This window comes from Ciconia boyciana, chromosome 2 (genome assembly GCF_034638445.1).
Source record: "Ciconia boyciana chromosome 2, ASM3463844v1, whole genome shotgun sequence".
In the NCBI taxonomy this organism is placed as follows: Eukaryota; Metazoa; Chordata; class Aves; order Ciconiiformes; family Ciconiidae; genus Ciconia; species Ciconia boyciana.
Window position 1 is genome coordinate 137,946,913 of NC_132935.1, and position 23,497 is coordinate 137,970,409.

Here is a 23,497-nt window from a genome sequence, read left to right on the forward strand (position 1 = left end):
GAAACTGGCTCTTTTCCAGCATTTTACTGCACATTAGAAAATCAATGCACTTATGCGTCAGAGGACAGTAGGACGTTGCTCCTTCGTGACACCCAGCACCTCTGGGTCTGTCTAGGATTCAAAAAGGCAACTTCACAGAGCCCCCGACAAGAGTCACTGCGTTTCGGTTGCTGGTAACATCCCCCCATGGAAAACCCGGGCCGGGGATGCCCAGGCGCGCCGGGGAACCGCTGGCGCCCAGGGCCCGAGCCCCCCGCGCCGTGCCCGGGCACAAGCCGCAGCCGCCTGCCGCCGCCCAGGCGCCGGGAGCGGACACCCGCGCCGCGACCCCCGGCGGGGCCGGGCCGGGGGCCGGCAGGGAGGCGGGCTGAGGGCCGGGCCCGGCCGAGGACCCCCCGAGGGAGGGGCTGCTCTAAGGCGCGGCGTGGGAGCGCGGAGCGGCCAGAAGCGCGGGCAGAGGCCGCCCGCCCCGCCAGAACGGCGGCAGAGCCTCCCGGCCGCGGGGCGAGCGCGGCGGCGGAGCGGAGCGGCGCGGCGCGGGGCGGGGCGGAGCGGAGCGGCCGGTCGGCCGGCGCGGCGGGGCCATGGCGGGGGCCGCCCCCGCAGCCCGCCGGCTCTGGCTCTGCGCGGCCGTGCTGGTGAGCCTGGCGGCGGCCAGGCCCCGCCGGCGAGGTAAGCGGCGCCGGGCCGGGCACCGACAGGGGGCGAGCGCCTGCGGGCGCGGGCATCGCCGCCGGCAGGTGAACGGGAGGGCGCGGAGGCGGGCGGCCGCTCCGGGCGCCGTGGCGCAGCGAGGGCGGTGCTGGCCCTCAGCCCCGCCGGGCTTTGAAGAGCCCGCTGGCGGGCGGCGCTCGCCTTGTCCGGTGCCAGGGAGCGGCGCGGGTCAGGGCCTTCCCCTGAGCCCGCACATGGCTTGTTTTCCAGCCCGGTAGTTCCATGCAACTGGTTTCACTGGAAGAGGCTTAACTTTATGAAGTGACAAAACAGACATTTTCATTGTCACGGTGCACCTGCAGGGAACACCTACCAAGTGAAAGTCGAAGACCAGGAATGTTAATTCTCCCACTCTGTCTTCCTTGCTCTCCTTGCCCTGTGTGCTGGAGCACATTCGGTGCATTGGCACACCCTTCCCTGGGTCCTCGGCAAAATGCTTTGCAAAACCTGTGCAAAAACCGTATCTGTATTGTTTCAAATTTCAGAGAGAAAATCCTCGTAAAGAGTAGATACAATAGCGTATTATATTGAGAACTACTAGAAAATATTCTGTAAGCATATGTTTTACATTTTTTTAAAGGTTATGCAACTATTTACTACCTTTACAAAGTACCCCTTAGGGTGTGCACATGAGTGGTTGAAAAATGTTTTCACGCCCGTTCAGGTAGGGTTATTTATAAAGATGTATTAATGTGTGCGTGTTGATTCTATTTCCTTCGTTGTTCTGTGTACAGGAGTATTCATATTCCTGTTCCATTGCATTGCGATAATACTGTCATTGCCACAACATCTGGGATTGTGTTCTTTTATATGTCTCATCCAAGCAAATGGTATCTTTTAGGTAAATAGTAATTTTTATATTTTGCTTTAAAAGTATTACCCTAAATAATTATTTCAGGATAACTTCTTCCAAAAAGTGAACTTCTTTCTATTTTAGTATTTTGGAAGAGTTTAAATCCACAAATACATCTGAGTGCTTTTGTTAAATGCAGTCCTAGTTCTAATTTCTGCCTCGGGATGTTGACATGCTGTATCCTTTGCAGGCAGTAGACGCAAGAAAAAGCACGTTCAAGATCAGAGTGGGCACTTACTAATGGCACTATTTGTTCACCTGTAGTCATTTGCCAGATCCCGGCCTTTGGGCAGCAGAGGTATAAACTGAGAAGCTATTTGTACCTGAGGAACTGCGTTGCCAGGCCTGCTACTCTGCCCTTGCCTGCCTGTTCTCCGCGAGTGGCTCCTTTTCCCATCTCTGCTCTGGTTTGCACCCAGCAGTCCTCAGTCCATAATGTCCTGACTGCTCCATAATGCTGCAGACATTACGGACAGGTGGAAAGTCATCGGCCCCTCTCTGCCCATGGATTGGAACAGAGATGGGAACAGGGAATCGACGAGTCCTTCCTCTGCCCTTCCTTTGTGGAACTGGTTTGCCACCCGACTGCCTCAGAGGCAGTCATCAGGAGCCGCTTCAATATCTCTTTGTGGAAAATGAGCTCCTGTGTTGATTTCAAGAACCTCTTTGACTTTTGGTTAACGTGTGGTGTTCAGAGTACCTATTACCTGACCCCGTTTGTGGCAGTCATGGTACAAACCCCATTGTGTTGGCAGAGATTTTGTCTCTCGCTCTCCCAAAAGGCTCATCTGCCGGCACAATGCTGTCCTTGTGTTCAAGATGTTGCAAAAGTTGAATTATTTTCCAGCTTAGGGTCACATTTCTCACATCTGGCAGGACCAAGTAGGTCCTTGGCAGGACCAAGTAGGCAAAGCTCACTGTATTAATCCTGAAGATGGTCAGGAAAAAGCAAATATGGAATCAAATTCTTCCTGGCATGCAGAGACCTCAGTCAAAGAAGAGTAGAGAGCCATATACAGAATATAGGGTGTTTGTGGAAAGAAGCACAGAATATGATAAGTAAACTCAAATTCTAGGGAAACAGCTGCATATTTCCCAAAATGGATTGCTTTTTCAGCAGACAGTATGTAGTACCTGGACCTCCAAACAAAAATGGGAGAGTTTGACTTCCTAGAAATAAGTCTCTCCTCATAGCCTATCGCATGTGTCTCCGCTAGGTTAAGTTAAACCAATGGTGCACAATCTACAAAGGAGGCTGAATTTCATGGTCTTAATTCTCAAGTATTCAATTGTGTATTTTATAATTAGAATTTCATTATTCTAAAGCAAATATTTAAAATTAAAGTTATTAAATCACTAATACATTTAAAGGTCCAAAAATAAATAATTAAGAATATTCCCATATATATGGAAAGATTTCCATCAATAATATAATGTTTAAATGATAAATTCTGTTAAAACTAACATGAGTTTTCCATTTTGTGTCAGAGCATGTCAGAATATTTTGTGATTGTGGATTAAGTCAACAGTAGCACAAACATCTTCCCATACTTCAGTGTTCCTCCCATACTAGGCAGAGGTGGTAGGTAAGCTTGCCCTGTAGGTAAGCTTCCTTAGCACTTTCAAGTTATCACACCCTGTTTTCCATTCCTTATTATTTTGTCAGACTTGATCATTGGGCTGAAAATTGCTGCATGTTAGACACAAGCAAAGCTTTTCTGGAGCATTACAGCAAAATCGGTATTCATCAGTCTGAGAATGAATTTTGAAAGAATGCTTATATCAAAATTTTTTTTTTATGCATCCTGAATAAGGAAATCATTATTTCAGTGGAAAATTTAGCCAACTCCCCTCTTAAATGCCTGTGATTTCAACAGATCTGGTCTGCAGGGGTAACTTTTTTACAGAGAACACAACATTCATTTCTTGTGTATGTATCCATAAATATGATAGTTTTATTTGTTTCTGCTGTTGCTAGAGTTAGACAGCACAGCAGTTATGCTCAGATGTTCAACAAAATATTTTAATTTGTATTACTGATGATGGCAGTTATTTTCAGTTGTTTTGCAGAATAGCTAAGGAAAATAAAAGAAAGAAAAAAAAAAAATCAACCAGTTTACGCAACATGAGATTCCCAAGCAATAACTATGGAAATATTAGCATACTTCTAAAAAGGAAGAAAGAATACACGAAGAGCTGGGTGACATTTTAAAGTGATGTGCATAATAATAAGGAACGTATAATTTGATCTTTAGTAGGATTTATAACCCTATTACAAGTGAGTACAGTCAGCTCTTTTAAAGATCTATCAAACGATGATCTAATTAAACTGTGGAGGAAAAGAAAATAAAGACTTGTCTCATGTCTAGCTTGATTTATTAATGGAAAAGGTAACAGATATTAATTGTTTCAGGAGTGATTCAGTTACAGGAAAGAAAACTAATGAGGGTGCTGTATGAAAGGGAGAATTCCAATAAAAAATAGAAGACAGGAAGAAACTTTCCCCATGGTTCGTAAACTGCTTGCGCTGTAGCTTGCTTGGAAAACATTTCAATAACACACATGACTGACCTGTGATTCTTCAAGGGATTTTCTTCAAATTCCAATGAAGGATAAATTCTTGATGAGGTCAACTTGTATGGACATGAATAGCCTACAGGCTACTACAAGCAACTCAGAAGCACAGTGGTGGCACAGTCAATCACATTGACTTCCATCTGCCCTTAGAGGATAGAAGATAAAGCTATTGTTACCTGCCTGGGTAGCCTAAAGCCATAGCAGATTAAATCTTCAGTCTTTGAAATACTATAGGATTCTCATACTGTGCTTGAAAGAGATGAAGTCTCTTCTTTCACTGGGGCATCTTCTCCATTTAAAGGAGGGGAATTACCTGATTTTGAAACTGTTTTATAATTGTGGTTATCTGGACAATGACAAGAAAACTGTGGAAGATAGTGCATTATTGCTTGATTTGAACCAAAATGTTTGTAATCAGTGACACAATTACACCATGCAAAACACGGGACAAACACAGAAAAACCTGGGAGCGAAAACTGAAGATCAGAGTATTAATATTCAGAATGTAAGATTATAGAGCTTTGCTTACAGCTGCATTTTTTTACTTCATCAGTAGCATAGTAGAGGCAAGAATTAAGATTAACTGTGTCATTCAATATAACCTGAAATTCCGTTCACAGTCAGTGACCGTTGGTATCCATTTTTAAAAGCAAGGTAAATAGATAGGTATATTTTAAATGTTATTTATTTATAAATATTCTCTTACTTTATTTTCCCCTACTTTCACTTCCCAAGCACGTTCCTGAGCAAGAATGGCCATTCAGTATGTTGCATGCAAATATGCCATTAGCCAGAACTTTTATTGTCACTGTCTTTGACAGGAGTCAACTCAGCTGCTAGATCAGACTCAGAAGTTCTGGCATTCTGCTTTATTTCTGAAAGAGTCTGCATTTTAAAAAAACTGTTGTAAAGACTTCTTCAGATTCTGATCCTTCATTTTACCTATCAGCAATTTTGGGATTTTTTTTGAGGCCACAAGGTCACTTACATGTCCAAAAATATGTTTGTCAGTTGTATTTACTTTATTAAAATTTAGCATGTCGGTCATGCAAATTGAGTTAAAATGTGTGACTAAGTATCTACCCATTTCCATACACACTTTTGCTATGATCTGCATGTATACATGCAAACTGTATGCAACTACTTCTCATCCATTTGAGGGAATTCTTCATTTCATGGATAGGAACCCTGTAGAGTGGTAACCTATTTACAAAAGACCTTTGGATAATCCTTACTCCTCTTGAGGTAAGATTTTGATCCTCTCATATATCTGACACCCCATTTTTATTCAGGTTGTTAGGTTTCATAAACGTCAGTGGAACTAGAAAGTCAAAATCCAGAGAGAAGGTATAAACATATTGCTTTCCACTGTTTTTACATCTAGGGTAAATGCCTAATGTGGTTATTAATTTGCATTTATTGTCCACTTACAGAAGGGAAAGTTACCACATGATGAATTCTGTTAAATTTTAGAGTGCTAACATACCTATTTGTTGTTGTTACTAAGACCTCAATGCGTTTTTCAGTAAAAGTAGCTTCACATCATATTGCGGTATATCCATATTTTCCCATTAAACATACTTAACATCTTTTCTAACATACTTGTTAGGCATTCCATCTTGATACTTGAAATACTCTTGCTCCACAGTTCTTGAATGCTCTCGTGGTGGACATCAGATCCTGCAGAGCCCTTACCGAAGCATTGATTTTGATTCATCCCACCTCCAGCAATCAGCTATTCAGGATTTAATATGTGACCATTCCCTAACACCAGGATGGTATCGCTTTATGATTTTTGATAAGCCTGCTGAGATGCCGACCAAGTGCGTGGAGGTATTGTTACAACTCATTTGATTATGAGAAATACATATTTTTTCTTAAGAATTTTTCAGTAGGGTAGGTATAAAAAAAGAATACGGTTATGGAGACTGATGTGGAGGAATACAGAATACTTATTATCTCTAAATACTTGAGTGTATTAGAATGTGTTAACTGGACAATTAAGTCTTTAGTGTTGAAAATTTTACACTGAATGGGCAATAGCGGAGGATGATAAATTACATCCCTTTTAGAGCACTCAAAACCTGTCATTTGTAGTCACTGCTAAAGAAGATTTTCTCAGTGGCAGCGTAGCAGGGATATCATGTTGTAAAGCTGCAACTATGTGACGGTCAGTCTGTTAGGAAGGCCATGTGAAAGTGGTATAAAGACTTGCAGCCACATGAATCCAGTAATTGTGGAGCTTTTAAAGTGATCATGTTAGAGAGAAGAGATTACTCCTAAAATGACTTGAACTAACAGAGCTAACTGAAGATTAGTTGCCTTGTCATCTGCAAGTCCCCTAAGACTCAAGAATTACTTGGAATATTTAATACTTTAGACTTGTAATGCTTTATTTTGGAGCGTACCAACATCTCTGTTATATTCTAAGGAGATATATCTTTGTAGTTTCCTATTTTAAAACATTTCCTTGTTCAAAAGAAATAAAAATGTCATTAGAATATTTTACCCGTGATTTATCTAATGAATTGAAATTGCCTGGTCACAGTGTCTTAAAAAAAAAAAGAAAAGGAAAGCCCAACAATGAAACACTTTTGAAGGACTACAAAACAGTTAAAACATGCTAATAAAACTAAGCTGAGTTTATACCAGCCCCTCTTATTTTTATCCATTTATTTACTTATTTTATTTTTAATTAAATCTTTACAGCAGTATAAAGCCACTGAAGTACCTTTAATGTGTAGCTGACTCAAGGACTCAGAGGGCTGTGTTGTAGAGGCTACTGTTATCCAGGCTTTTATTTTGAAAAAAACTAGCAAAAAATAGGATTCCTGAAGGACTTTCTTTCACTTAGATTTGATACAAATTAATTAACTAGTTATATTTTCTCAGACTGGATACTTTTATGCAAAGAACCAGGGGAAAAAAACTGTGTGTTTTTCAGAACAGAGGTTAGACTAGCAAGATACGTTCTCAGATCATCTAGGAAAGTTTTAGAAATCTGACCAAAGTTCTCAGTGATTAGTAAACATTTGGTAAAAATAGCCTACCTTCCTAATACAGAGGAGTCCAGATAATTATAGTTGGAAAGAGATTGATTCAAAACTTATTCAGCAAATGAAATTTATACATTGACATCTGCTTCTTTGCATATGGTGACAAAAGCAAGACATTTATTTTGAAATCTCAAAGTCAAAACATTAAAACCAAACTAAAATGGATGTCTTGTTTGGGAAGTTTCCTCCTTCCTTTCCCTTTAGGAGAACTTTTATTATAGCTATATTTAATCCTTGTCAAAGATTCAGACTCCGTTAAACAATCCATCCCATTTTTGTCTACTTCTCATTAATTCTGTCTGTCTGATGGATTGATGGTGGGCTCAGACACTCTAGATTAAGAAAGAAAAGTGTACTTTTGAGATGAGTAATTGCTCAATGAGTCTGCAGTAGTCTTTAGACCAAGGGGTCTAAAGACAAGATGATCTAAGACCTTGTTTCACTATCAGGTCAGAGAAAGGAATACTTGAGGCAACATATGAAGGAGAAGAGGTTCTCAAAATCTCACTATTTCAGATTTGTAGTTTTCATGTAAATATTTTGCAAATGCTGGCTTTAACACACAGTGTCCTTCTAGGTGTTTCTCTTCAGTTTGCTTTCTGCAGCACATGAAAGACAGGAGGTGATCTTTAACTCATACTGGTAACCCATGAACCAGATTCCTTCTTTGTCTCCTTTTCTCAGGATTAATTTTTCTGTATTCCACTGGTAAACTGGTGTCTGCTAAATCAGGTGTAGGCTTTGGTTACCGTGATTGGTACTACTGTTAAGTTGTGAGCTGCATGGCAGCTTCCTTGACCTGAAGACTTCGTGTAGCCACAGTGGTGAGGGGTGAAGGAGACTATCCACAGGACACTTCTCACTCCATGAGGAAAAGCACTGAACAAGGCTTTTGCTTGCGAGAGAGGGAACAACAGCACTCTTAAATCACATGTTGAATCAGCGCAACTGAACCACAGACCCTGTGAAGTCCACTGCTTTGTAAACACCAAAGGATTTAGGGTTGCTACAAAGTCACTGTGGTTGTTGCGGGGGGAGGGGGGCATGTTACAAGCACATCTATTTCTAAAAGTGGGGAATTGAAAGACAGAGAGGGCTTATCAGGTGTCTTGCATTTTTGGCCAGAGCTGCAACTCAGTAACCTTGCATCAGCTGGCCACATCTCTTACAAGAAATCCAGGAGGTTAGCTGAGCCTTCAGACCGTGGCAAAGGGCAGATAAAACGTGTCAGCTTTAGCACCTTTAGTTGATATTCAGTGTATGTATGTTCTGCCCTGTATTTGCGGTGCTCTGATAGCATGCACGCGGTCAGTTACTGTAGGTTAACGGGTGCAGGGTAACTCACTAAGCCGTAACACAACTGTTAGCTTTTTTGGGCAAAACACTCAGGTGTGGCTCCCAGTTAAGTTCTTCAGGCACTAAATTATAGCCTGTCTTTAGAAACACAAATTCATTAGACTCAGAGAAGGGCTTAAGTCTGTTGTGTATGTATGTGTATTCAACCTTGAGGAGGAAAGTAAGCAAGCTCTCAATTATACTGTCTAAACTTTGCTAAAAGCTCATGCAGGTAATTAATTGAATACATATGTACCTCTCACTAAAGCACAGCAAGTTTGATATAGCATTAACCATTTTCTGATGTTTTTCTCTGGTGCTGAAGATGAATCACTGTGGTACTCAAGCCCCTGTCTGGTTGTCTCTGAGGGAGTCAGAATCCATGCCTCGACCCGGTGAGATCAAACAGTTAACAGCTTGTGCTACATGGCAGTTTTTCTTCAGCACTTCAAAAGACTGCTGTCTTTTCCGAATCCCTGTCAGTGTGAGGAACTGCGGAGATTTCTTTGTTTACTTACTGCAGCCCACCCAAGGATGCATGGGGTATTGTGCAGAAGGTGAGAAAATGCATGCTCTAACTCATCTAAGTGTGTGTGTTTATGAGTAAGTGTCTTTCTCTGGTATTTGGCTGGGCGGAAATGTCTGGAAATAGCTATACATGCTAACATTTCTTGCAATCCTTACTTTTAATAGTGATACAATAGAAAAATGACTTGGTGTGGTAAGGTGGGTTCACACCACTCCTTTTTAACTTACAATTAGCACTCAAGTATTGTTCAAAGCTCAGAAACTTAAGAATTGAAATTTTCCATATAATGAGGTGGGGATATAAGACACATCTAGAAGTCAAAATTTAGAGTACCTAGAATGGCACTCATACTCTGCAAATACCCACTGCTGAATATGCATAGAATTATGTGTCAGAGTAAATTTTGTTTAAGAACTTGACCAAACCGTATTTATATCAATTATTGTTTAGCGTCGTTAGGAATATTTTTCTTACTCTTCTGTAACTCTTCTGTCATCTTTCTGGAGAGTATACACATTGTTGCTAGAAGAAAATTCAATGCAGAAATGCTCTACTGATACATAACTTTATTAGTACTATTGAGAAAGAACTGAAGTGGAGTCCTTTTGCAACGTTTTGCGTTGTCTTGGATCCTTGTGCTGCAAAAGTGTGTTGGTGTTCACAGCTCAAAACTTCAGTATTTCATTATTTATGCTAAATGTTTTACATAGCCTCAGGAAGGCGTGGTTAAATCTTTACAGTTATAAATACTGTGAAATAGTGACAAATTAGTGCGGTAGGAAATTCTTATTAGGTCTGCGAGCTCTAACACCATTGTGAAAATACTAGCAATATTTTTTGCGTCATATACTGTATTGCTCCAAGTCATATTCTCTATTACTGACTGCTTTCAAAAGCTTAATAGCAAAACTATCCGTGGGTTTTCTGGTGCTTTATTGGCCCATCATTATACCTTTAGGTCCAGTTGTTAAGGCATTCTCCAAGGTTTTATTGACAGAAAAAAACTGCCAGAAATGGGACATTTCAGCATGCAAGTGGCTGAAACAATGAAGAACTCCTGCACTATAGGACTTTGCATTTACTTTGGATGATGGCTTATGGAGAGGAAAGAGGGTATAAAAACCATAGGCAGCGAGCTAGCAAATTTTTACTGCCTGCAAACGAAGTAGGCAAGAAACATAACTCTGGTTCAGCTCTGCTGAATACTGTAAATCTGAAACACATTTTGAGTTTAAAAGCCCTCTTTTAAGATGATGTTTTCATGAGAATTGCATTGTACTCTTGTGCTGCTTTTTGTATCTAGGTTACCATGTGTACTGTGTTTTCTCTTTAACACTTGATAGCTGTAAACACTTGATGCAAATTTTCAAACAGTCTCTCCTCTACATGCTAAGGAATTCAAACGTTGTCTCACTGAAACGTGGAACATCAAAATCTGCTCTTCGTTCTTTTTGGTGAATGGGGTTTTCAGTGTTGCTGCTGCCCTTTTGACTTAGTTCGAGTGGAGTGACTAACCTCTTTCTCCTCCTGTTACAAATGCACCGATATTTTCATGTTTAATCAAAGTTCTGCCTTTTTTTTAATAACATTCAAAGTACCAAACAATAGCAGTGTACAAGCACTTTTTCTTAGGCCCCTGTAGGAAAGATGATCTTTCTCAAAGCAGGTCTGCACTGAATTTGGCTGTCCAGGGTTACAATTAATGAATAAGCATTCAGATGTGGATTAGGGGAGACAAAATATATATTCAAGAGAATAGTTTAATTCCTTTTTATTCACTAACAGCATCTATAAGTATTGGCTGGGTACATCTGCAGTAAAAGATGTAGGGGTGGTGGGAAGTTCTTTACCCTTCCTCCTAGGCGTAGCCAGTCTACTTGTGATTTCCCGCACAAGGCTTTGTATTGACTGCTACCATAATTGTACATGGATTGGATTACAAGATTGCTTCTGTTCTGCTTCTGAAGTGTAAATTCACTTCAATTAGCATCTTGTGATATTTGGTGTATTTTTAACACAAGGCAATAATTTAAGAGCATTGGTGTACATATTCTGTATGTATGTGAATATACAATTTAAGAACAATTTATAGTTGTTTCAGACGCAAAGCCACAGACCTGTGATCCTGAGGGAATGGAAATTCAAGGTGTCTGTAGCAGTGAGTATCTTGTTTTGATTTTCAAGATTTTCTGTGCATCTATGACCCAATAATGTCAACATTTAGTCATACTCTATCTTGAATAAAAACATGTTCATGTTATCAACAGTATTGCTCAGTCTGTTGCAAAATGAACAGTTTGGAGGCAATTTCAGACCTTGGATTACAAAAGTACTTTCTCAGCATAATGTTCAGAATAAGTACCAAAATGTTAAAAAGTAATTTTAATAATGCTGATTTACAGATTACTTTGATTCTTTGGGAGTCAAATATAAGATGAATCTACAAATCATACTGTTGCTTATTCTGTTCCTTTTTACATAGCCCTTTTTTTTCTTTTTTCCCCTCTTTCTTCATAAGTAGAGAAAATATTCTTCTCTCAGGCAAATTCCTTTGCATGTTGCTCTCTCCTGTCTGGTAAAACAATTAATTGTATTTTATTCCCTTGGGTTTGGTTTTTTTTCCCCCCTCTTCAGCACCTTTCTATTGGCTAGAATATAATCAAAGGCTGATAAAGAGTTTTTTCTTCTTTTAATAATTAATAAAAGGAACATACACATTTTCTCTGATTCTCTAAGCAGTTATGTAATATTACCACATATGAAAAAAGGTAAATATTATTAGTGTATTAATTGGCAAAATATATGTCAATGTCATTTCATCCAATATTGTTTTTGCACAGAATAAAAAGCACAAACCACACTTCTATTTGACTAGGTAACCTGGCTCCTTCATCGTCTCCATCTGTGTCACCGTCACTACCAGCCATTCCTGAAGTTGTAGCAGAGTTGATCAAAGGCAGCATTTACCTAAGGTGTACCTTTGGCGTTCCTTTTGCAAACAGCTCGGTCGGATTCATTGTAACTTGGTCAAGACTTTCTCCTGAAGGTATCAAAGAAGAACTGAAACATGAAACAGGAGTTCATACATTCTCACTTCTAGAACTAGATGGGATAAACGTCAGACTTGGAGACAGAGTATGTTAAAACATAGTTATAATCTCTTGGCTCAGTAAATATGGCTCAGTAGACACTAACAGTTGTTAGAGACAGAGTTCCAGCACCTTGCTGTGTAATTTTTCTTGGCAGAAGCATACTGCCTCTAGTTGTTGTTTACACCAGCAGTGCCCATATGAATGCGGAAATACCACAGAATATATCAGTAATTATCACTGCCGTTAAGGTTTTGAGACTGTCTGTCTCAGTACAGTGTAGCATGCCTCCAGGAGATAAATGTTTATTCAAGTTGCATCTTCTTCACCCTCTACTGTGATTTTGTTTGATACTGTAAATTAAGAGGATTTTTGGATGCAGCTGCATCTAAGTGAGAGGCTGTAAGAGCTAGGGGTTGTGAGAAGCTGTGTTGTTGATTCATTAGATAGATTTCTTTTGTCTGAATCAATAATGAGCTGGTGCTTGATGGTTTTGTCTATAGGATTGGATTTAAATGGTTTAATCTTTGCCATCCAAAGCAGTGGGAGTACCTGCATTACCTTCCGTGATAGCAGAATCAAGACCTAAGCTCTTGTGGTAACTTTGAGAAGCTTAAGCATTGGAAAATCAATAAGCTTTCTACCTGTATATACCAAAATACAGTTTCATTTTTCCTGGCCAAAATAAATAAAAAAAAAAAAGCACGTGGTTGGTGTGTGTGTGCATGTGTGTTCAAGCCAAAGCCAGGCTGCTTGGATGGCTTATGGACAACAATAGCAATTGCTAATCCTCAAAAATCCTTTGGGGACTTTGTGAATAGTTGCCTGACAGCGTTAGCTCAGTGACAGTCAAAAGGAAAGGCACGGTCATAAACTACCTGCTGCTGCTATGAATCCTCGGTTTCCTCAGGATCTGAAATATTGCATGTATGGTCAACACATCTCGAAAGGGATACAGCAAAATAAACAAAGAAAAAATGCAAAACCACAGTGTCTAGTAGCATGGAACTGGTTCAGTGGAGGGAAAGCACAGTAAATTCTTCAGCTTGAAAAAGATTATCCAGGCCCATAACACCAGGAAAAAAGTATAGTAAGAAGAGGAGGAGGAGAAGATGGTTGTTTTGCATAATCTAAGATCTAATGGGCACTCAACAAAATTAAAAGGCAAAAAATGTGAAACAGACAAAAAGAAGTAAATAACATGTAATAAAGTATAGAATACATTTTCACAAGATGTCATGGGGTGCAGAAATGCTCCAGAAAGGATTTGTTAAATCCGTGGAGACTTAGGTGCTTGTTAAACATGATGGTTTGTATGCGGCCTTTAGTTCAAGAAGTCTCTGCACCACTGGTGGAGTGTGCCAGGAAAAGGTCTTAGGATGCTCGATCTGTTTCTGTTTTTCTTAAGCAGCACCACTGGCAATTGGTAACTTCTGGTGCAAACAGAAGACTGGGCATGATAAATCCATCAAACTGACCCACGATGGCTGGGTTTTGTCTTCATGTGACCGCTTCATACCAAAAATGTATTCTAGTATGCTGGTTTTGCTCTACAGGTCTACTGTAGCAGTTCTGCTTTTTTCATGGAGAAGCCGGATATACAAAGCTCTTCTGTTGAGAGCAAGGAATTTTTCGCTGGCATTAAGGTAATTTTGAAATAAAATAATGTTTTACTTACAATAAAGTAGCAATCTTTCTGAGTATTGCTACAGCAGTCAGTCCTCTGACTAGAAGGCACTCAAAATGTATTAATTGTGAATTAACAGAGCATGTTGTTGGCTGTGGTGAACTTAAATTTGTCAAAAAGCAGAAGAGTTAAAGTTGTTTCTATGCTTCCCATGTACTCAAGGTGCAGGAAGGCGGAATTGGCAACTCGCACACCTAGTGAAAGCCTTGATTTCCAGCAGCTAGAGTCGACTCGCGCTGTATTTGTAAACTAGGAGGGCCACGGCTCAGTCCAGAGCCCTGGCCCACTGTTGTCCATTACCTTTACCTGCTGCTGCCTTTTCTGGCATGATTTTGGCCTGGGCCAAGAGGCTCTCCCAGCACATGGCTGACAGGATAGCCTAGGCCGGGGCCTCTTCCCAGCTGGCCGTGAGGGTAAGGGAAGAGTGAGGGCAACCTGGTCTGGGCTTAGAGAGGGAAAGCGGGACATGAGCTGTGCCGTGCCACTTGGTCGGAGGCCAAGCTCCAAACTCATTTTAATTCCTACTGTGGATATAGCTATAGGGACCCATTTGCTGGCCAGGAATGGGACCCCAACCCCAGAAGGACATACTGCCTGTCATTACATGTTGGGAATAGTCCTGTTGACTTAAGGATCTGACCTTCGTAAACTTAAGCCTGAGCTTATGTTTCTGCAGGATCAGGGCCCAGATTTATCTCACGTAAGTGCAAGTCTGTAGTGCTGACTGCACAGTGTGAATGCATTTTTGTTTTCCTGTGAGGCTGTGTTCAGATTTCACCCCATGTACAAGGCTCAGCTGTAGGCCTCTGTTACTGATCTCTAGTTGCATTTTTTATTATGCATGTATAATGAACTGTGTTGTAAGTTTACAGAGAGGAATCCCAGGAGAAATACGGTGCTTCCAAATTATTTTGGACCCTGTTGCCTGTAGGTAGCTTCCCCCTCCCTTCCCCCCAGACAATACACCAAACTGTTTGTATTTTAGCTTCCAGAAGTTACCCAGAGAATACATTCTTGGGGTGCTAATGTGGTTTGCTAATTCCTTACCTTTCTAGCCAGCCTTTACTCTTGCCTTTTCCTTATCCTTGCCCCTTATTCCCACCTCTTCAAGACTCTTGCTGCTGTGTCCTCATCTTCTGCCCAGTATGCCGCTGCTCTTCAGACCATCTAAATAAGCCTGATCAAGTGGAGCAGGGCATGCACCGTACCATTCCACCTCTTTAGTTCTTGATGCTGTACTCCTAGCTGGTTAGTAAGCAGTGCTGTAGTTTACTCACGAAGCTTTCATTTTAAGTACAATTTCTTCTGTCTAGATACATCCAGAAACATATGATATATCAGAAGACGGGAAGGAATACAGGCTGGCAATAGAAAGTAGCATTCCTATTCCTTGTCCTGAGCTTAGCCAGCTTGAAAGTGACTGCAAAATCTCACTAACATTAAATACTGTTGATGAAGGTAAGTATTATCCTGATTTTTGTTGCATTTTGTATGCTTAATGTGTTTTTCTAAATATTCCCGCTGGTCTCCTTCTTTGGAGAAGCTGTTACACTGTAAAATACTTTCTAAAATGTTAAAACAAAATATTCACAGGCTGTATATACTGCTGCTGAAAGTATGGAAGAACGTGTCCATAATCCATTACTTGTTGAAGTTAGCAGGTGGTTTTGGCAGCTATGGATATCAGAGCCATATTCTTTAACTTGAATAGACAGAATACCATAATACTTGCAAAGTTTATAATTCAGTTCATGTTGTTGACCTGTTGTGTGGCAAGTATTGTATATTAGGTCATGAAGTCCTTATTTTTTACTATTATTACCATTTTCTGTAGTACTTTCTCAAGCACAAGTCCTGTGAACACCAGGAGGAGCCTCGCCTATGCAGACAACCATTTTTATGTCACATTAGCAAGCCTATCATGATTTCCATTTGTCTATCGAACTGGAAAATTCAAAACCATTTTCTTGGGTGTGTGTATGAAGATGTAGAGAGGGGGTTTTGCATGACCCCCAAGACAACCCAAGAAAAATGCATAATTCTTTCAATTTATGAAAATGTTTGTAAATAAGTTAGTATCTATATTAACAGTAGTATACAAAATGTGACTTATTTAGAGGAAAACTCACTAATGATGTGTTTTCATTAAAACAGGTAAAGAGCAGTTAGGTTTAAACTTGGCTCTTTCTTCTTGTCATGTGGATCTTCTCCAGAAACCCTGCAATAACGGAATCTGTAGTCAAGCTGTAATTTATTTCACTGCTGTGACAGACTTTATGCAGGATGGAGACAGAATTACCAGAATTGCAGTCGAACCTATATCCAGTGAGAATTTCCTATGGAATGGCTATGTTCCAGAAAGCACACAGGTTGAAAATCTTCATGTTAAGCTCTGTAAACTGGCCAGGAATGTGGCTGATGTTAATGAAGCTTCTATTTCACTTGTGACTTGCTGACTCACACCAAGATTTCTAAGTGGTCAATTTTCCATTGTTTTATTTTCATTGAAATGCTGCGTTTTCATTTGAATTAATTTTTTTTACATTTTAATATTAACTACTCAGATTGATTAAAAGTATAATATAATATATTTATTAGAATGTAAACTAGTATCATAAGATAAATAATGTGCTTGAGTCTGCTTATTTCCTAATCTGACATGGCTTACTATGTGCTTCTTTGTTTTGAAGATTACAGTAAAGGATCTACCCACTGCCTACTGCTACTCATTTACTGACCCTCATATAATTACGTTTGATGGAAGGTAATCACTGGGTTGCTGCTCTTAATTTTAAGTGTGTTGGGATTTTTTGTGGGTGTTTTTTGTGGGATTTATTTATTTATTTATTTATTTATTTATTTAAAATCTGTGCTGGTGATAAAAGTTAGCTGTAGTTTTCCACAACTGCACTCTGTATTTTACATTCTTTCTTGGACAATAAGGATAAACGTGCTTTAGTTAGTAAAAACTTGCCAGTCATGATGATGTTTGTAATATTTGTATTTCTAAATGCAGGTTTTGGGGTTGTGGCAAAAGAGTGAAGCAAACGGACTGTTTTCCTTTTTAGAGGAGTATGCCAAGAGAGGAGTGGTTGCTGTAGAGTGTTGACTATGAAAGAGAGAAATGTTATTAAATATGAACAATGATAAAATTATTGATTAGGCAAAACTGTTCTAATGCAAAGGTGTTTCTGATCTACAGCATAGTTTCCCTATCTCTGGGTGTCAGTATCTGAATCCTTGTAAGGATCAAGTTGCTAGAAGCTATCTACTGTCTGTGTAACATTGTGCTGAGTTCATTAACGGCACTGAAAGCAACTTATTCACTGCTGTCACTTGCACATCACTGACCTTCTTTCTAAAGCGAAGACAGCTTCCTTGGCCACAGCTGGCATGGTTTTGGTATGCTGCTGTCTTTCAAAGTGTTTCTAATTCATGGAAGGTGTCAAAACAAACACAGGTTCCACACCTGGGACTTATATATTCTCTGCTCAGCAGAAGCACATTTCTTCAAGTGGCAGGGTGAGAAGAAGAGGCTATGTTGCCTCCAAATAAGGATGTTCAGCCCACAACCCCACTCGTCTTGTGAACTTGATAACGGAAGGGAAAAGACAAGTTGTAATTGCTTCTCTGGTAGCACTGTGACTAGCAATAATAATAATAAATTCACTGGGCTTATCCTGATCTTGCAGTTCCTCCTTCAGTGGAAATTATAGGGATGGCTTCACGAGGCATTTTAACCATCGATGCATTGTGATCAAGCTTTCTTATGAAGCGATGATTTACTGTGATATGGTCTGGCTGGAAGCGTGATGCTGCGGGGGAAGAACTTTCTTTTTATGGATAAAGTCCGTTGCTACTTTATTTTACAAATTGAGGAAACAAATAGAAAAGGAACTGTCCTTACTGAATCACGGGTAATCCTGTGCAGTCCCAGTAGGGTAGCCATCTGCAGTTTGTCTGCTGACCCATTATACACAAAGCAAATCACCATCCTGCAATTAACTGTCAAATGCCATTTATAGCCAAGAGGCTGTTAAACTTGCAGCAAAAGTTTGGGGTTTTGTCTTTCTTTTATTTTTTTTTCTTTTTCCTTCTCACCACTGAATCATTAAATTGGCTATTTTAACTTTGCTTCAGGGAACAGATGACTAACACTAAGAAAAAAAAAGGAAGTCGCTATTTATGGTTTTCATCTTAAATGATTTTCGAATCTTTGGGAATAAGCAGTCCCCATCTCTATCTTAATAAAGCAGACCTTTTTAAAAGTATGTGACTTTCTAAATCATTTTGTCAAGGGTACTTATGCAGTTTTCAGCAGCTGCCCCCCACATGCACACTGCTATGCATCCTATTGCTCTTGCTGCATAGGTGTACTGCTGTAGAAACACAAAGGTTGAGAAGTACCCTCCAGTTCCCTGTCATAAGCACTGTTAAAAAAAAAATCAAAGAATGGCAGTGACTTTATGGCTATGTTTCTATTCACAACCATTGTCTACATATACTCCACTCATGATCCTTCTTCTATTCCTTATTTTTCTGCTGTAAAACAGGTTTAATTGTTTTGATTTAGAGCTGCACAGAGGAAGATGTGATGGTGTCTGTTCAGAACAAAGTTGTGTGTTGGTTTGTGGGCTGTACTGTTTGGTTTTTCTGATGCAGGAAAATAAGTTGCGGTATCAAAGTTCACCAAATATTAGAAACCTGTTTTAAAATAAAGTTGCTGACATGTGGTGATACAGTTATCTCATAACCAAAGTGATATCACATGCTATTCTTTTGATTCCAGACTCTATGACAATTTTAAAACAGGAACATTTGTTCTCTATAAGAGTACGTCTCGAGATTTTGAAGTTCATGTTCGCCAGTGGGACTGTGGAAGTCTTCACTACCCGGCATCCTGTAACTGTGGCTTTGTTGCCAAAGAAGGAAGTGATATAATTGCATTTGACATGTGCAGTGGTCAGCTACATGAGTCACAGCCACACTTATCTGTAATAAATAGAGACACAACAGGAAGTAATGTCAGAATCACTGAATCCTACCTAGGAAGAAAAGTAACAGTAAGTAGTAAATAATTGCTTGCGGATGTAATGGTTATCTCAGCAATTATTTTTAACAATTCACACCAACTTCAGAACTAAAACATGTTTTATTTTCTTAAATTAAGCAATACCATAATGTTTATTTTACAATCATAGTCCTTTGGCCAGTGTTTTGCTTGTAAGTGAAAGATGTTGTCCTCAAAACCAAGGATGTGTCAACGTGCATACCTTTCTGGAACCATGTTGTCAATCACAGTATACAACCCTTGTGTGGAAGGCGCAGTTTTCAGATTCAATATGCACTTATTTAGCAGCCCTAATGTTCCAAAATGAGATCTCTGTGTGCTGTGTTTTGCTCATGCCAGTGTCATATAGGAAGGCTGTGCATGCAGATAATTAAGTATGCCAAATGACATCCACAGAATTAGAGGTGTAGATGGTTTCTCTAGAGAATGTGGCCCTCAGATGAAACATTCACGTTTGCTTGTATAATTTCCTGTAGCTTTTCTTTTGCAGATAGAATTGCTGTAGGACTCCACTGAACTTCAAATGAAGCAGAATGTAAAAATGAAGCAGAATGTAGAAATGAAACCCTCAATTGCTCTTTAATCACTCTGTTGGTCTGGAAGGCAAGCCATAAAAACAGATATGCCTTTTCAACTTGGGTTTGGCTTTTGGTATAAGACTATTTTAAATATTTAACTTTTATCTGAAGCACTTTGTCTGAAGACCTCAGATGTGAAATATTTAGATGACGTTAGGCAATAGGGAAATTAAAAGGATACTGAGGAACCAGAAAAATTAAGTGACTTGCTCAGACTTAATTAAGTGACTTGCTCAGGTAGAAAGTGACTCTATAAGTTACTAACACAGGGAATCATGTAGGTGACAAAAAGAAGGTTGAGAAAGGTGCTGCCAAAGAGTCTATTCGTATTACCAGAATCATCCCTTTCCATACGCTAACATGTGAAGAGTGAGCAGCCCAGCTGATCTTTGGTTCTCTGTGGTTTTGCAGTCACTGACCTTCCACAATATACCTGCTAATGATGGATGAACTTTATGGACCTATAGTGCACCATCTAGCTACCTGCTAAGGTTGAGATGTATAGGGGGTTTATTTACAGGGCTTCATGAAAGAAAAAATAGCGAAATTTCTCTGATCTAGAATAGTTAGAGCAAGAATTTAATGGGATGTCTTTATATCCCTGGCCTTTTCCAATTGTTCCTTCCCAACAAACATACCTGGTTTTATTAGGTAAAATAAAAATCATGTTTCTCATGATGATATCATCAATCTCTTTTTAGGTTTTGTTTTCTTCTGGAGCTTTCGTTCGTGCTGATGTGAGTGAATGGGGAATGAGCATAACACTTAGGGCACCCAGTTCAGATTACAGACATACAATGGGACTCTGTGGCACCTTTGATGGAAGTGCGGAGAATGACTATCACACTGCAAGCGGGGTGGAAATCCCAAACCATGCTAATGTTCCTTTTTCTTTTATTAAGGAATGGAGGTAACAAAACACTTCAGTTTCAATCAAATGTCGTCATTTTTGGTTCAACCTTTCCTTTACGCTCTTAAAAACTTGTCAAAATAATAATTAAAAAATCCTTCTAGATTCTTAAGTTAATGTTAGAATGCCATCGTTACACTCCATAATTAATTTCAGAGAAATTGAAACTGAAGTGCCAAATTAGTATTTAAGTAGTATGATGTAAGATTAGTTTGAGTAGGTTTTGAACAAAGTATCAAGGTATATAGAAAATATCTGGTCTTCTTGGTTCTTCTGTTATAAGTTACTCTCATGGTTTTGTGATTTAACTGGTCTTTAAATATAGCTGTATGCTGCAGATTCTGTGATCTATGCTGTAGAATTATGAAACAACAAAAAGCAAAACGTTAATGCTTTACTAAAACAATGAAAATACTTAAGATACAGTTTCACCTTTTTCTTTCTTCTCTAGAATTTCACCAGGAGATAGCTTGTTTGACAAGACACCTGCTTCTTTTACATCTTCTAGAAAAATAGTCTTCTGTGACTGCGCACTTGAAGATGCTGGATTATATCAATCAGTGAATAAACCAGAGACAGTTTCTCAGTCCGAACTTCCTCTGTCTTGTAAAGAAAGTGAAAATGGTAGATTTCTTTCTTTGATACCAGGACTGGATGTCACTGCTGAGTATCTTGGTCCTGTTGATCTTGTCAGAGGCCTAAAGAAACGTTCATCTGCACATGAAATGGATTCATCTACACTTCTGCAGAGGGAGGATAATGAAACAAAACTTCACAAAACATCACTAGTAAACACACGTGTCTCTGCAACCTCAGTGGGAAATACTGGTGTAGAAAGAGAAGGAACTTCAAGCTCAGGCATTAGAAGAAGTTCTCACCATTACAGCAGTCGTCTTCACAAAAGTCAATCTTTTACAAGTAGGGGGAAGCGCCAAAATTATTATGAATACCATCCGGTATTTTTATTCCAAAGTCTTAGCCAAACAGACTTAGAGGGATATAGTTATTTTTTCCCAGAGGACCATGCCACTGACACAGACCAAAAGTTTCTTCCTTCTTGGCCCACACCTTCTGGCCTCACTGAGTCTAGCGCTTTGTTACTATGCCAGCAGGCAATAGCTAATTCCAGTATAGGAAGATCTTGTGGTGGCCTTCTTGGCCGGCGAATAGAGGATGCGATCAATATGTGTGTTAAAGATTTGCTGCTGAAAGATGACCTCAGTTGGGCAGAAGCTTCCCTAGCTCTTCTAGAGAATGAATGTGAGAAAAGAGTTCTGGAAGAAATAAATTACAACCAACAGGAACTTGAAGGGTCAGTTGAGAGCCTGCTTATTGCATTAAAGTGTCCCAGTCTCTGCAATGGTAATGGGGAATGTACAGAATGGGGCTGTGCATGTTTTCAAGGCTACAGCTCATATGACTGCAGCATGCTGTCTGGTAAGTGGGGGGAAAAAGTGAGATTTACTTAAATAATGTTCTCAGTGTTTGTGCAACATATATTTATTTTGCTGCCTTTCTCTCCTGCTTTTGTACGCTGACAAGGGTTCCCTACGGTGGTTCTGTTCATTATCCAGCAATTTAGTTCCAGTTTAATACAGCCATAATTGTTTTCTATTCAGCCCTCTTGTTTCCGAAGGGCAAAACATGGGCTTTGGTTCTGATATGTCAGATTTAAAAAATTTACCACTCAGTGAGTTTGTAATCCAGAGTATTGCCCCAAGAGATTAGCAGTGTTTCCACATGCTGTCTTCTTCAGGGAAGATCTGCCACATCCATCCATTCGCTGATTTTTCATAGTCTATGTGATCCTGTTTATTAACTGTAAGTGGGATGTTTTTCTCTCTGGTGATGTGGCATCTCTGTAAGCTAACTGTTAGATTTGGTGGGAGCAGAATTGATGGTGAAGAAAAAAGAACTACAGCAAATAGAGCTGGGCAGGGTTTTTTTCTGGTAAATAAGACATTCACTAAAAATCAGTTAAGCAGGTACACTGGAAAAGTATGAAAAGTACTACAAAAGTCAAAACCCTTTCAAAACAAAACTGTTAATATTTTGGTTTGCAATGGTGTTTTTGTTTTAGTGACCTATTTAAAAGCAAATAGAGAAAGAGGTAAGAGAATAATAAAAAGAAATATTTTATTCCTCTTGAAGTCAAATAAACTGGTTTTGTTTCATAAAAACTATTTTTGAGTGTTCTAATCTTTGTCAGTTTATTTCCTGAAATAACTTCCACCTGAGATGTTTTTGTTTAGTCTTTAAACAAAAAATTCCCATTATAAATTACTGCATAACTGTAACCTGTGGGCCTGAGTTTCATTTAGATTTTATTCTGCAAGTGTGATGTAAAGAACCATAGGTGAGAAAGCAAAACACATATTCACAAGTGTTTGTTATTAGATTAATATTTTCTCTGCTTCATAATACTCAAGAACTTCATAATACTCTGCTTCAATACTCTCTTTCCAAGAGAAGACAAAAGCCTAGCTTTAAAGTTAAAATTCATTTTAACAATAAAAAATGTTTCTGTTTATGCCTTTCTTCAGCTGGGTCCAGATTTCGTTGTTTACATAGTTTTCTTAGTTGGATAGAGAAATAAACATATGCTTGATGTGAATGCTTATGAATGCATTAATATACTGACATTCATTGTCTAATCTCTACTTTGAAGACCAGGCTCCAGAAATTACAGAGCTGGAGAATGCTGGGCTGTGCGATATTCGACAGCATGACTGCACATCAGTGAGAGCTTTTGGACATGGCTTCAGGGCTTCATTGAATCTGAAATGTGAAATTACCAAATTACAGGTAGGTTTCCCTGAATAGTAACAATTACATTTTAAACTTCTCAGAGAATGAGGAAAAAACTGTCTAACATTATTCATTGATGTGGGTACAACCCAATGCTTTAGTAGAAGCTAAAAGCAAAGGCACTCAGCACTTTGCAGCAGACACTCAAGTCTTTGCAAGATTGCCATTTCCTCGATGATAAGAGAAATACAAAACATAATGGGAATGTTCAGCAGCCAAGAGGGAGATAACAGCATATGGCAGCTATCCATCAGAAAAGGGCAAGGGCAGCCCTATTAGCAACAACCAGT

The 23,497-nt window shown here is 39.5% G+C and overlaps 1 protein-coding gene across 1 annotated transcript in view; it reads left to right on the plus strand.

Moving 5' to 3' along the window:
- The first annotated feature begins 553 nt into the window (after window positions 1-553).
- The window catches only part of VWDE (von Willebrand factor D and EGF domains), a 40,593-nt gene continuing 17,649 nt past the window's right edge, over window positions 554-23,497 (plus strand). The window contains exons 1-13 of the mRNA XM_072851479.1: window positions 554-672; window positions 5,793-5,977; window positions 8,861-9,092; window positions 11,157-11,222; window positions 11,940-12,199; window positions 13,710-13,799; window positions 15,154-15,298; window positions 15,995-16,209; window positions 16,531-16,604; window positions 18,630-18,903; window positions 20,191-20,399; window positions 20,851-21,836; window positions 23,068-23,204. Of these exons, the coding sequence (XP_072707580.1) occupies window positions 585-672; window positions 5,793-5,977; window positions 8,861-9,092; window positions 11,157-11,222; window positions 11,940-12,199; window positions 13,710-13,799; window positions 15,154-15,298; window positions 15,995-16,209; window positions 16,531-16,604; window positions 18,630-18,903; window positions 20,191-20,399; window positions 20,851-21,836; window positions 23,068-23,204 (2,961 nt within the window). The 5' untranslated portion in view covers window positions 554-584. The remainder of the gene's footprint in view (window positions 673-5,792; window positions 5,978-8,860; window positions 9,093-11,156; window positions 11,223-11,939; window positions 12,200-13,709; window positions 13,800-15,153; window positions 15,299-15,994; window positions 16,210-16,530; window positions 16,605-18,629; window positions 18,904-20,190; window positions 20,400-20,850; window positions 21,837-23,067; window positions 23,205-23,497) is intronic.